Below are 13123 nucleotides of genomic sequence, written 5' to 3' on the forward strand. Positions count from 1 at the left end.
ACCCTCTGACTCTATTTTGGTATTGAGATAGGCTGTCACTGACCTTTCCCAGGCTTGCCATAACTCAGGATCCTCCTGCCTCTGCTGCCTCAGTAGCTGTGGTTGTGGGTGTGTGCCACTCTGCTTGACTAACTAGTTTTATCTTACTACCTAACAACAAAAAAACCACAGGAGGAATGTTATATTTCCTGATCTATGTTTAAGTGAAATCAAGGTTCATGCTAAGGAATATAATACCAATTATAAGGAAACAGAAGGATATCTTGATTAGTTGACTATAGAAACTGCTGGGCTAACTGAATTCAAACGGTATTTTTGGCAAATACATTCCTAGAATCACAAACAATAATACTTCCAAAAGTTCATCCACTGTGTTTGGCAATTTATTCATTCATAACTTCTGTGAAGAATCTGAACAGTTGATGTGTGCCTTGTGAGTGGACCCAGGAAACAGTATCCCGTCATCTATGCTTCTACCATGCTGTCTTACCTCTTTCTTAGGCCACAGTTTCAAAGGAGCAAAAAAGATCTGAGCATGAGAGAAAAGAAATGTATCTATCATACCCAACAGGCAGGCGCACCATCGTAGCCTTGGTAGCATACGTGTGGATCTTCAGAACAAGATTGCGAGGTCTCAGAGACTTCCAGGAAATCTCTTCACCTATGAGGAGTCCAGGCTCCACAGGAGGGCTGTCTTTTGTTAAGGCTTCAGGAAAAGTGAAAATAGATGGACATTTAGTTCTGAAAGGAGAGCTGGCCTTCACCTTGTGAATAAGAATAGTAATACAATAATAATAATAGTAATAATGATCAGGTGTTAGAGATATTCCAAAAAATGTTCATATCACATTAGAAACCATTAAGGAAATAATTATTTGAGGTAACACTCGCTTGGAGCTCTGACCGGCCCCCTGTGGTGGTCACCTTCCCATGACCATTCTCTCTGCTAAAGCACTGAGAACGAGGAGATAGAAGAGCAATACAGACAGGTATATTTCACTATAGCTTGCCTTCACTTTTCTTCTCATTAGTAGTAATTGCAATTAATTACAGTGTCTTTCTAGATGCAATTTTTTTTCCTGGAAGAAAACATATAATACCCAGAATAATATAAATTTCTCTGAGATAGTGTTACAGAAAATAAAACCATCTTCTTGTTTATGGGAAGTGTAATGGGAACTGACTGTGTACAGAAGGGAGCGGTCTCTCTTTCCATGAGACCAACCTTAACTGTTTCTGAGGACAGCATGCCCCATGACCAAATCACTGTCCACTAGGGTCAAACTCTTAAACAGTCCTCTACCTCAAGCATCACCACACTGGCACCAAACCTCCAGCAAATGTACCTTTCTGGGAAACAAACAAAATAAAGCAAAAACACCTCCAAGCCACAGCAGAGGACAAAACGAGGAGGAAGAGTGTATCACTGGAATGTTCAGATCAAAGCACACAGAGTCCATGTTTTTCAACAGATTTTGGAAGAACCCTGGGTAGTCTGGATCTCTGGAAAGGGAGGATATACCCTCATCTGTGGCCTAAAATCCTTACAACTGTGTGTTTCCTAGCCTGGGTACAATCTGGGCATTTTGACAGTCATGTTCTTGGGGGAGGGAGGTTTCTTACCTCCAGATTCTCCCCAGCGTACCAATGCAGAAAAGCAAACCAGTAGTTCAATAGGTTTTAGACTGTCCACAAAGAGATAGTAGGGTACACGCTCTTCTGAGAACTGCAAGAAATCAGGCCAATCATTGTACATATTACTACCTCATGAACACAGTCATTGTCTATTATTCATGATAGCACAGCATAGCACCTGGCAGCGTAAGACAAGTTATGCACCCTGGGCACCATGCTTATGTACTTTACAGGTATAAAAATACGAAAATCATCCTGATGACCATGTGACAACAATCTATGGGAGGGGAGCTGGAAAGCCTCTGTGAAGAGGGCTACCAGTAGGGAGGCATTGTTCTTTGAACACTGTTCAGAAAATGAGGAAGTGAGGAGAAGATGATGAGGCACAGGCTGGGCCAGGGCTAAGGATGGGCTTCTGACTGGCAAGGTGGCCACGAAGTGCAGAAATGAGAATTCCTGGTGAGCCATGTTTAGGCATTTTACAAGTGGAATGAGATTAAAAAGTAATAAAACTCTTCTCCTTTTCACAAGATCTTCAGAAATATACTCACTGCTTCTTGGTGCAGCAGAACAGATTTTTGTTTTAGAGATGTGACAAAGAGCAGGAAAAGAGCACTCTTGGAAAGACAGTTGTGTAAGATTTATATGATTTTGATTTCAATGCAGCCTTATCCTGTATGATTTCCATGCATCCTAATTATCGTATCCATATCCACAATTAGGGCTATGTTCCTAATTATGATGCACACAGGTGGTAAGTGATGTGCCAAAGGACACTGAAGTTGTAAGTAGTAAACCTGAGATTCACTAGTAGTTATGTCTGCTGGGCACCAGTGTATAACACCTGTTATTCTAGCTACTTGTGAGACTGCGATCTGAGATCACAGTTTAAAACCAGCCTAGGCAGAAAAGTTTGTGATACTCTTAGCCTCAATTAACCAGCAAAAATTCAGAAGTAGAATTGTGGGTCAGGTGGTAGAGTACCAGCAGCCTTGAGCAGAAAAGCTCAAGGACAGTGTCCAAGGTCTGAGTTCAAGCTTCAGTACTGGCACAGAAACAAAATCTAAACATGGAGTTATATCTATCTGCCTAGCTCTAAGATTGGCATTTTTGACTATTGCTTTATTATTGCCTCTCAGATTCAAAGGGCTTCAATGTAATTTTGACTGATGGCATATTGTAATCATATTCAATGAATCTGTCACTATACTATAAAAGCTTTCCATAAATCATTACTTTACCATAATATTTAAATAACCAGTTGATATAGAAAAGATAAATCTTTACTAATGTTGTGAAAAGAGAAATCTTGTTATTCAATAAAGTATATAAAGATTACTTATGCCCAGGATGGCCTGTACTGTGATCCTCTAATTTGTGTTTTTTGGGGGGACTGGGGGCTGGGATGACAGGCACACACTAATGCACCCAGTCTTTAGTTTAGATGTAGTCTTGCAAACTTTTATCCCTGGTTGGCTTCAAAGCCTGATTCAATCTGTGCCCTCCAAGCAGCTAGGATTACAGGTATGAGGTTTGTTTATTGAGCTCCTACATTATGCCACAAATGGTCTTTCAATAGCAAACAGAGAAGACACGTAGCCCTGAAGATGCTCAGATGCGGTAGGGGAAGGAAGAATATGGAGGAGGAGGCCAATTGTGAATAGGAATTGCCTTACATAGAGCAGACAGGGGGATAAGGTACAGGTGATGGTCTCAGACACCATGACCACAGAAGGAGGCTTCACAGAGTCAAGGACACTATACTGCTCTGAAAGACTGACTTCCAGGCATTATCTGGATGAAGGCAATAAGGAGGGAGGAAGAGAAATTCTAGACAAAAGGGATCAGAAAGAACACTACCACCCCATTTGTTAGGAAATGGAAAGACTTGGAAAAAATCATATTAAGTGAAGTAAGCCAGTGCCAAAGAAATTTAGGACCCATGGTTTCACGTACTTGAAATAATTAGTATACATATAGGATAATTTTATCAGATGAGCTGAAAGCTCAAAAGCTATGTCCATACGTCCATATAAGATGATGCTAAGTTGAAAGGAACCCCAAGATATGGACACAAGAGGTCTGTCTTTGTTGTTGTTGTTTTAAATGTACTATGTGATTTTTTTTGTTTCCTTTGTATGTTCTTCCCCCTATGGTAGATCCGTTGTTGTCACTACTTGATTTTGGTACCCTGCATCTTGTATATACATTTGTCTAACCTGGAGAGGGGAAGGGGAATAACAAAATGCTGAAAGAAGGCCACAGGATGACACATTGCAACAATGATAACCACAGGACAGTATATTGGGGAGGTAGGGAGGGAAGGTATAGTTGGAGAAAAACAAAGGAAAGGTAACAATGTCCAATAGGAAATGTACTCATTACCTTATTCATGTAACTATAACCCCTCTGCACATTATCTTTACAATATTTTTTTAAAAAAAGACTGAGAACAGTCTTGAAAATACACTTAAGTTTAAGGAATTGCATCAATAAAAACTAATAAAAAATCAGATAGTGATTTAATTTATTCAACAGTCAATATTTTCCTGTATAAATTTGCATAAGAAATATAGCTCAGCATTTAACTACTACTATAGGCAAATGGATCACACTCCAAGATAGTAGATCTTTGCAAGTTGTCTGGATATAGGATTATTATGAGACTAAAAATTAATGCTTTAAATATAATTATGTTATAATTTAGAAATGTTTGAGAAATAGGAATGCACTAAATGCACTAAAGTGATTGTACTGAAAACTTAATTATAAGAAGGGAAAGGTCATAATGTACTTACCTTAAATTCTGATTTTTGATAATTTAGGCTATAAGAACTTGGTTTGTGAAAAATGTATATATTCCTGAAAAATATTTAAAATAGGTTATTGTTATGCTATGCAAAAATTAAAATTTCACATTGAGTTTCATAGAATCAAACAGTTATAGGTAAGTATGTTGAATTAGTTGTTCTAAAGGGACAAAATGATCTTAGTGAAAATATTATCTTTATCTTAATTAACAGGTCTTTGAAGTGAAGCTGAAACGGGCCTAGGGCACATTTGGCTGTAACCAAGATATCCATTTTTCTTCAGAAACTTATTTGATATTGTGTTGACATCCAAGTGAGGGAGGCTTTACAATCTCAAATATCATCTAGGAGCCAGTAGGTATCTAAACAGTCTGTTAATTATATAAAGAAGGCTTAATGTTAAGTTTCCATAAGTTATGTAGCTCAGAATTTTTTCAGCATAATATAATCAAATGAATCCCATTTAAGCACTTACTGAAAGCAGACACAGAAGTCTTCATAATCTAACCATATTTCTTTAACAATACCATTATTTATTGCCATCATTTCTTCTTGTGATTTTTCCTGTGTTGGTGTTGTCTGGCTGACCAAATCCTTTTCTACACTAACACCCTCGGCTGCATGGGAATCATTGAACGTGAGGTCTGCTTGGTCATCTGTACATTATGGAGGACAAACAAGGATATTAGGTAATAAGTTCTTAAAATATGGAAAAAAATCAATGAGAGGAGTTCAAATACCAAGGCCTATCCAGCTACTCAGAAGGCTGAGCTCAGAGAATTGTGGCTGAGAGCCCGCATGGGCAGACAAATCCACAAGACTCCAAGTACTCAACAAAACACAAGAAGTGGAAGTGTGGCTATGGTGGTAGAACACCAGTTATGAGCAAAAAGCTATGAAAGAGTTCAAGGGCCTGAGTTCAGGGACTGATATGGGCGTTCACACTTAGGTGCCATGTGTGCATGTGTATGTACACATACACAAAGCCAGGGCAATTTACAGAAAAACATTTACTGAGCTAGTCACTGACATATGGTCCTTAAGTTTGGAGCAAAACATTTTCTACACTTAGGAGAATTAAATCACAGCTTTTATACATATTACAGTGCTCAGGAATTTTCAAATCCCTTTTAACAAATTGGGAAGCACATTCTTGAGAACCTGTGAAGTTGTATGAGATATCAACTTACGTACTTATATTCTACTCCAGATAGACACACACCTATAACTGGATACCTGGACAACAGAAAGGAAACTGAAAACTGTCAACAGATCCAGTCCAACACTGTTTTGGTAAGACATGTTAGCGGGTGCCTCTGCAGTCTTATTTGACATTCAAGCACTATGGGAAAAAGACTTACAGATTTCTTGAACCTAAATTTTATATATGTAACACTTGGTTGGATTTGCGCCTTGGTCAGGTTTTTATTTGCCAACTGAGGAATTTGCAATGGTTTTGATCATTTGATCACAATGGGCCCACATTAAGGTGCGTGCACTTGACAGACAGGAGAGCTTGGGACTAATAACCCAGGACTCAAGAACGGAGGCAGGAAGATCAGGGGCTGGAGGCCAGCCTTTATCCCAACTTAAAAATAAAGAGTTACTTTTATTTTTAGTTTGAATTTTACGTGTTATTTTTTTATCATTTTCTAGCCCAGAAACCTAATGAACACAGGGAAGCTATTGAGAAGGAACTTCTGAAAGCTGCCTAGAAGCAGACACTCCAGCCATACTGAGTTTGGAGGGAGATGGGAGAAGATCCTAAATTTACCTTTTACAGATACGCCTTGTATAATAGTACCCTGTAAAATAAAATGAAAGGAATGCATTAAGAAAACAAAACATTTTAAATTCAACAATGTAGTCCAGCTAGCTAAACAACCAGTTTTTAAGATATTTATAACATAAAGCAGATTTCTGGAAAAATCTTAATTAAGAAACCAGTAACACATTTTCAACCTTGAAATTCCAAAATTCTGACTTTACGTAATTAGCTGAAGGGTTACGTTTTTGATATTAAAATACAGACTATATGAATTTATTAAATCATCAAATGTCATAATTAACACAGTAATATCCTTAAATACAGAAAAAGACCAATTTGGGATTAGTATTGTTAATTAAGGAAGAAAAACCTGAAAGGTTCTTGAAAAAATTGTAACAGGATTTATGTTGAATTGATATGCAAGCTCTTTTCTCTAGAACACAATTAAAATAGGTGTACAAGATTAAATGGTATAAGTTCATCTGGATTCTTTATGGGTGACATCAGCAGTAAAATTTTGGATAATGGAGAGTGATTCAATAGAAGGGTTAAGATCACTAAGTGGTAGCTTGGAGCAAGCCTGTCCCAGAGTCATGTCCTAACCTAGTGTCTAGTCCGGCCCACAGATAGATTTCAAAAGTATCTGTTACCATCGATGCTTAAAACAAATGCACCTGTAACTGGAATTCAGTATTTTCTTCAGTTATTAACATATCATTGTAGACAAATATAGATGTTGGTTGTGCTGGGCCTGAAGCTTGCTCTATCACTTGGACTACACCTCTAGTCCCCCACTTTACCACAGTTATTTCTGAGGTATGGTCTTGCTTTAGGCCTGGGCTGTACTGAGCTGTGCCTCTCTAAGTCACCAGGATGACAGGAACACACCACTGCACCTAGTCCCTGTGGCTGAGATGACAGGCAAACATCGCCCTGCCCAGTCAGTTTTGGGGATAGTTCACATCTTCCAATTTCTGCCTGCCAAGTAGCTGGGGTCACAAGCTTGAACCACTGTGCTCAGGTCACACTATTACTAACACTCTATCCACAAACAAAATGACCATGTTCGGTATTATACCGAAGGTGTTGCAGATACCAAAGAACCTGTATACTGGTTACTATTGTGAAGGAATGGCAGTTCTTGATTATTATTTTTCACGTGGTCCTATCTCTTGCATATTCCAGCGGCCAGCCTCGGCAGCAAAGCTTTGTGGCATTCGCTTGCCAGACAGGGCAGTTGTGTGTTCTCAGGATGGCAATGCACACACCTATCTGGCTTTCCAACTGTGCCTATCACTCACTCACAGTTAATAAATACAGACAGAGAGGAGTTGATTTCATTCAGGAATATTCGGGCCTCATATAAATACTACAGGGAGTCACTGCACATGCAACATTATCTATCCTGTACATATGTGTGGAGGAGACATTTAAGAATTGAGGACTAGGGATGTAACAATGATAGAATGTTTGCCTATCATATGTGAGGCTCCAGGTTCAATCACTGGTACTGCAAATAAATGAGTAAATAAATAAAATATGCTACCATTGATCGCAAAAGGATAAATGAGAAGCAGTAATGTAAACATTAATAATAATAAATCAATTTACAGAAATGATAACATTGCTAAAAATGAATATCAAAAGACAGTGAAATGAATGAACTGTGAGACACAATTTATACACAAGTTTCACAAATATTACATTAAGTGACAGAAGTCAAAAATACAAAAAGAGACATTTCACATCATTCAGTAACTGAGTAACTAAGTTAAGTAACTAAATAATTAAGTTAATGTTTTATGAGTATCTTAAGCATGTATGCATTTCTCAAAATTAGAAAAACATGGAATTGGATTAGTAGCAATGTTAGATCAGTAGCAGATAAAACAATGATCCACAAGAGATACAAAGCACTTTTATAGCAGCTGAATAGTTCATTTTTGAACTTGACGTCCTATGTATGCTTTTTAAAAGCATTATCTATCCTGCTTATGTGCACGTGATATGTTCTTTTCTACACATATTTCACAACTTGAGGGAAAAAATCCTAAAATTAAAGGTTGGGCCAATACCTGAGATGGAGCTATTATGACTTGATCTAATTCTGCTGGAGTTAAGCTTGCATTTTCCTCATTTTCTGAGACAGAAGGTAAACCGGATCTTCGAGGTATGCCTTTCTTAACAACAGATCGCACATAACGCCTAACAGAGGAGAAACCACAAGACTTTGGTTATTGTAAACCCTTCTTTCATGTTACCAATAACAGTAGTTTTTGTCAGCGAAAGTTCTATTTTATTCCTTTTGTCATTCTCACATTTTTACAAAGAGTAATTTTTGAACTTCAAGTGAGGACACTGAACTGTGATACATACACACATACTGCTGCAGTCCATGTACTGGAGTAAAGATTTTCTGGGAACACAGCATAATGCTATGGGAGTCATCAGGATGCTGATCAAAACCTAGGAATTTGATATTCAGAATTTGTTTAATTAATTAGCAGAGTCTATTAGTGAAATAGGGCTCAGGGTCAGAAGGTTAATTCTAAGCCTTAGCACTTAAGTTTGTAACTGTGAAATTCATACTGCCATCCCAAATGTTTAACACTTCCTTTGAATTTCTTGCTGATATGATCACAGCTCTCCATTTCCATAGCTAGAGTGTATGGGTATCATAAAAATATTTGAATTAGTGTATTTTAGATAAGTGTGTTCCCAAGACAGAATTAAATTCTAAGCCTATATACTTCATGACTAAATGTCTCTGTGTGCATTAAGCTACCACTAGAGGGTAGCACACACATATTGATGAACCTCCAGGCTCCAGGACTGTCAACAAATGGGCAGGCCTGGCTTGTTGCTACAGTGACAGCATTCTGATGAAAAGAGCATGCATGTTACAGCAGTCATTTCCAAAGGCTGCCTAGGAAAGAGCTTTCTTTCATGTTGACCTGAGATCTCTGACTGCACAGCAAGGCAGGACCAGGGCCATGACTGTCACAAGGTGAAATGCCTTTCACATAGTTTTGCAGCATGAATATTCAGATAAATTCATAACAGACTCCAGCAGGGAAGAGATTAGTTGCATCTCATCAAGTGATGAAATTACCTGTTTCTAGATATTAGGAATTCATCCACCTTAATCAAGTAATAAAGCTGAAGGAAGCTAGTAGACAATCAGGTAAGGGTAACTCAGGGGATTAAGGCTCTGAAATAAACCCATTTGTGGACTCAATAGACACAGCATCTTCAAGTCTACATATGACCGTATAAAGTATAGAATATTTATCTTGGTAGTCTGAAGCTGTAATTTTTTATAATGCATATAATCTCTATTTAATATGCAAAGTTCATCAGGCAAAAGATTTAAGAAGTACTTGGATGGAAAAGTCATCAGTGCAGTAGATATGATGCTTAATTTTAGTGAAAACTTGAATGAATCAAGGTATAGCTAGCTAACCAATGAGGCTTTATTTCTGGGTGTGTCTGGGAAGGGGCTTCTGCAGGAGGTTGGCATGTAAGTTCAGGGGAGGGGGGGAGGAATTAGTGGGAAAAAAATCTGTCCTCAATGTGGGCAGGGTATTGTAGCAGCTGTGGGTTAGAAGATCAGAAGAGAGTAGTAGGTGCTGTTCTCTTTGCTGCTCTCTGTGACATCAGATTTCCAGATGCTTTGCTCTTTGGAACCTATAGAACTTGCATGGAAGATCTTCAGGTTCTCAGGCCTTCTACTTCAGAGGAAGAGCTAGACCACCAGCTTCGGTGGTGGCCAGGCCTTCAGAGCTGAGTTCTCTACCTTGCAGATAGATGGTCTATCATGGAACTTCCTAGCTTCCACAATCAAGCAAGCCAATTCCTCTTGTCTATCGACAGACATCCATCTATCTATCCATCTCCCCTTCTTTCATCCAATCATCCATCTATCCATCAATCCACCCACTCATCCATTTTTATTTACCTATTTATCTACTCATCCCTATCTATCAATCTATCTATCTATCTGTCGGTCTGCCTGTCTGTCTTTCTATCTCTCCATCTATCAATTCATCATATTGATTCTTTTCCCTGGAGAATACTAGATAATATGGTGTTATAACTTTACACATTATACATATATAATTAGAATAATCATTAAATGTTAATACTTTTTATTTTTGAAAATATTTGCTGTGTACCATAGGCCAATTGTGTCCCTGTAAAATTCATCTGTTAAATCCTAATTTTCTACATATTTGGAAGGCAGTCTTTGTGAGGTCATGAGAAAGAGCAAGAGAAAGAGAGAGACAGACAGACAGAAAGACAGACAGACAGAGAGTCTTCATGGATGGAAGCAGTGCTCTGACTAAAGAGATCATAGAGCATTCCAAGGTACCGAGAAAAAAGTGGTCATTGTCCTGTGACACAGGATGAGGCCAGGTCCTATCAGATGTCCTGGGCTCTGGACCTTGGACTTCTTAACCTCTAGGACTGTAAGAAATAAATTGTTCTTGTTTGTAAGCCTCCAGCCTATGTCTATTAGAGCAGAATAAACAGACTAAAATAGTATATGTGGTATTATATATGAAAGAATTTAGCATGGTACATAATCTTAAAACTTTCAATGTACAGCTTAAAATTTAATTTTTGTTAGATAATCATGTTAAAAAGCCACATGAAAATTTTAGTTCATGTTTAGGATAAATGACTTTCTATAAATACGTAGGTTTGATTATTTGGCTATTTCGTGATAGTTTAAATATTTGGCAAGTTTTATTGCTACAGTGTTTGGCTTTTGAAGTAAAGGGAAAACAAAACAATTGTAACTACAATTTTAAATGTTTAACTTACTTTAACTCTTCATAGAAATTAACATTTCTTATGAATCAATATTTAGATTGAAACTAATGTTTGATTTATACTAAACTTTCAAATGTGTAGTAACAAAAATGTTTATATATTTATTGTTGCAACACTGAGGTTTGAGCTCAAGGCTTTATGCTTGCTAGGCAAGTTCCCTACCACCTGAGCCTCAGCTTCAGCCCTTTTTGATTCATTTATTTTTCAGTTAAGGTCTCAAGTTTTTGTCTAGTCTATCCATAGCTTGGGTTGCAGGCATGTGTCACCAAGGATAGAGCTCTTATAAATGAGATTAATGCTACAGTAAAAGGGATGTCCTCTAAGGGATGGTCATGGTAGTTCATACTTGTAATTCTATATACTCAGATAAAGAGATGAAGAGGATCACAGTTGAAGGCCAGCCAACACCAAAGGTTAACAAAATTCTATCTCAAAAAAATCAGGTGGGGGGGCTGGGAAGGTGGCTCAGTGGTAGAGCGCTTGCCTTGCATGCCTGAGGCCCTGGGTTCGATTTCTCAGCACCACATAAGCAAAAAGAAAAAAGCCGGAAGTGGCGCTGTGGCTCAAGTGGTAGAGCGCTAGCATTGAGCTGAAGAGCTGAGGGACAGTGCCCAGGCCCAGAGTTCAGGCCCCACGACCGGACCCAAAAAAAAATCAGGTGGGCTGGAGCTGGTGGCTTATGCCTGTAAACCTAGTTACTGAGGAGGCTGAGATCTGAAGATTGAGATTCAAAGGCAGCCTGGGCAGAAGATAAGTCCTGAGACTTATCTCCAGTTAATCACAGAAAGAGCTGGAAGTGGTGCAGTGGCTCAAGTGGTAGAGTGCTAGCCTTGAGCAAAAAGAGCTCAGGACAGCATCCAGGCCCTGAATTCAAGCCTCAGGACTAACAAAAAATGAAAAAAAATTAAAAATAAAATAAGGTGCACATGGCAGTATCTATCTGGAACCCCAGGTATGTGAGAAGCTTAGGTGGAAGACTGTGGTTCAAGCAAGCCTGGGAAAAAAAGCTAGATTTTCTGAGAAAAACAATAGCAAGTTTAAAGGTATGGCTCAAGTGGTATAGAAGTTGCTCAACAAGTACAAGACTCTGAGTTAAAACTCTAGTGAATCAAGGACCCCATCAAAACAGATCCCATTTGTGCTTTCTACTGTCTGAGTTCAGAGGCAGCAAGTGGACACCTTCAATGAGGAAATGGGGCCTTATCAAATCTTGGTATTCAGCTTCCTGGCCTCCAGAAGTATGAGGCAAATATTTATTATTAACAAGTGACCTGCTGTTTTTGTTTTTGTTTGTTTGGGTCGTGGGGCTTGGATTCTGGGCCTGGCTGCTGTCCCTCTCAGCTCTTCAGCTCCAGTTACTAGCACTCTACCACTTGGGCCACAGCGCCACTTCTGGTTTTCTGGAGTTTTATTGGAGACTTTCCTGCCCACACTGGCTTTGAACCATAATCATCAGCCTCCTGAGTAGCTAGGATTACAGGTGTGCGCCACGAGTGCCCAGCTGTATATGGCATTATACAATAATTTTGCAATAGCAAAATGAGGCTGAAGAGTAGGGTTGCTACAACTATCTAAAAATGTTGGAACTGTTTTGGATTCAGTAATGTGTAGAGGCTAGAAGAGTTTGGAGGTCCCTGCTAAAAATGCCCTCATTACCGTGCACATATGTTTAAAGATGATTTTGGAGCGAGCCTAACCAGGATGTAGAGAAAGTCGTAATTTTCTCAGGAAACAGTTGGGTGACTGTGGACAGTAGGAACAGGCCATAGGACTATGAGGGCAAAGCTATCCTGCTGATAAAGTTGCACAGAATGTTTTCTAGTGTTTTCTGGAAGGCCAAACTTATGAGAGAGGAAGTTAGATATTTGGCTGAAGAACTTTCTGAGCAAAGTGTTAAAGTTGGGGATTAGTTTCTCTTGGCTTCTTACAGTGAAATTCTAAGAGAGAAAATTACTGTATCACAGAATTGTTACTCAAACAGGAAGAAAAATTTTGAAAATATATGTTGATGTTGGAAAAAAATAAAGAAGCCTATCCACAGGCTTGTGCACAGGAAGTGTGGACAAATTTGACA

At 38.6% G+C, this 13123-nt stretch overlaps 1 protein-coding gene across 1 annotated transcript in view; it reads right to left on the reverse strand.

Annotated features, from left to right (window-relative positions):
• Positions 1 to 13123, reverse strand: part of Adgb (androglobin) — a 100585-nt gene that overhangs the window by 43384 nt on the left and 44078 nt on the right. Inside the window, exons 14-19 of the mRNA XM_013026942.1 lie at positions 8289 to 8418; positions 6220 to 6250; positions 4921 to 5101; positions 4434 to 4497; positions 1624 to 1726; positions 565 to 706 (exon numbers count right to left, since the gene is read on the reverse strand). Coding sequence (XP_012882396.1) covers positions 565 to 706; positions 1624 to 1726; positions 4434 to 4497; positions 4921 to 5101; positions 6220 to 6250; positions 8289 to 8418 — 651 coding nt within the window. The remainder of the gene's footprint in view (positions 1 to 564; positions 707 to 1623; positions 1727 to 4433; positions 4498 to 4920; positions 5102 to 6219; positions 6251 to 8288; positions 8419 to 13123) is intronic.

Source organism: Dipodomys ordii, unplaced genomic scaffold (assembly GCF_000151885.1).
Source record: "Dipodomys ordii isolate 6190 unplaced genomic scaffold, Dord_2.0 Scaffold98, whole genome shotgun sequence".
Lineage (NCBI taxonomy): Eukaryota > Metazoa > Chordata > Mammalia > Rodentia > Heteromyidae > Dipodomys > Dipodomys ordii.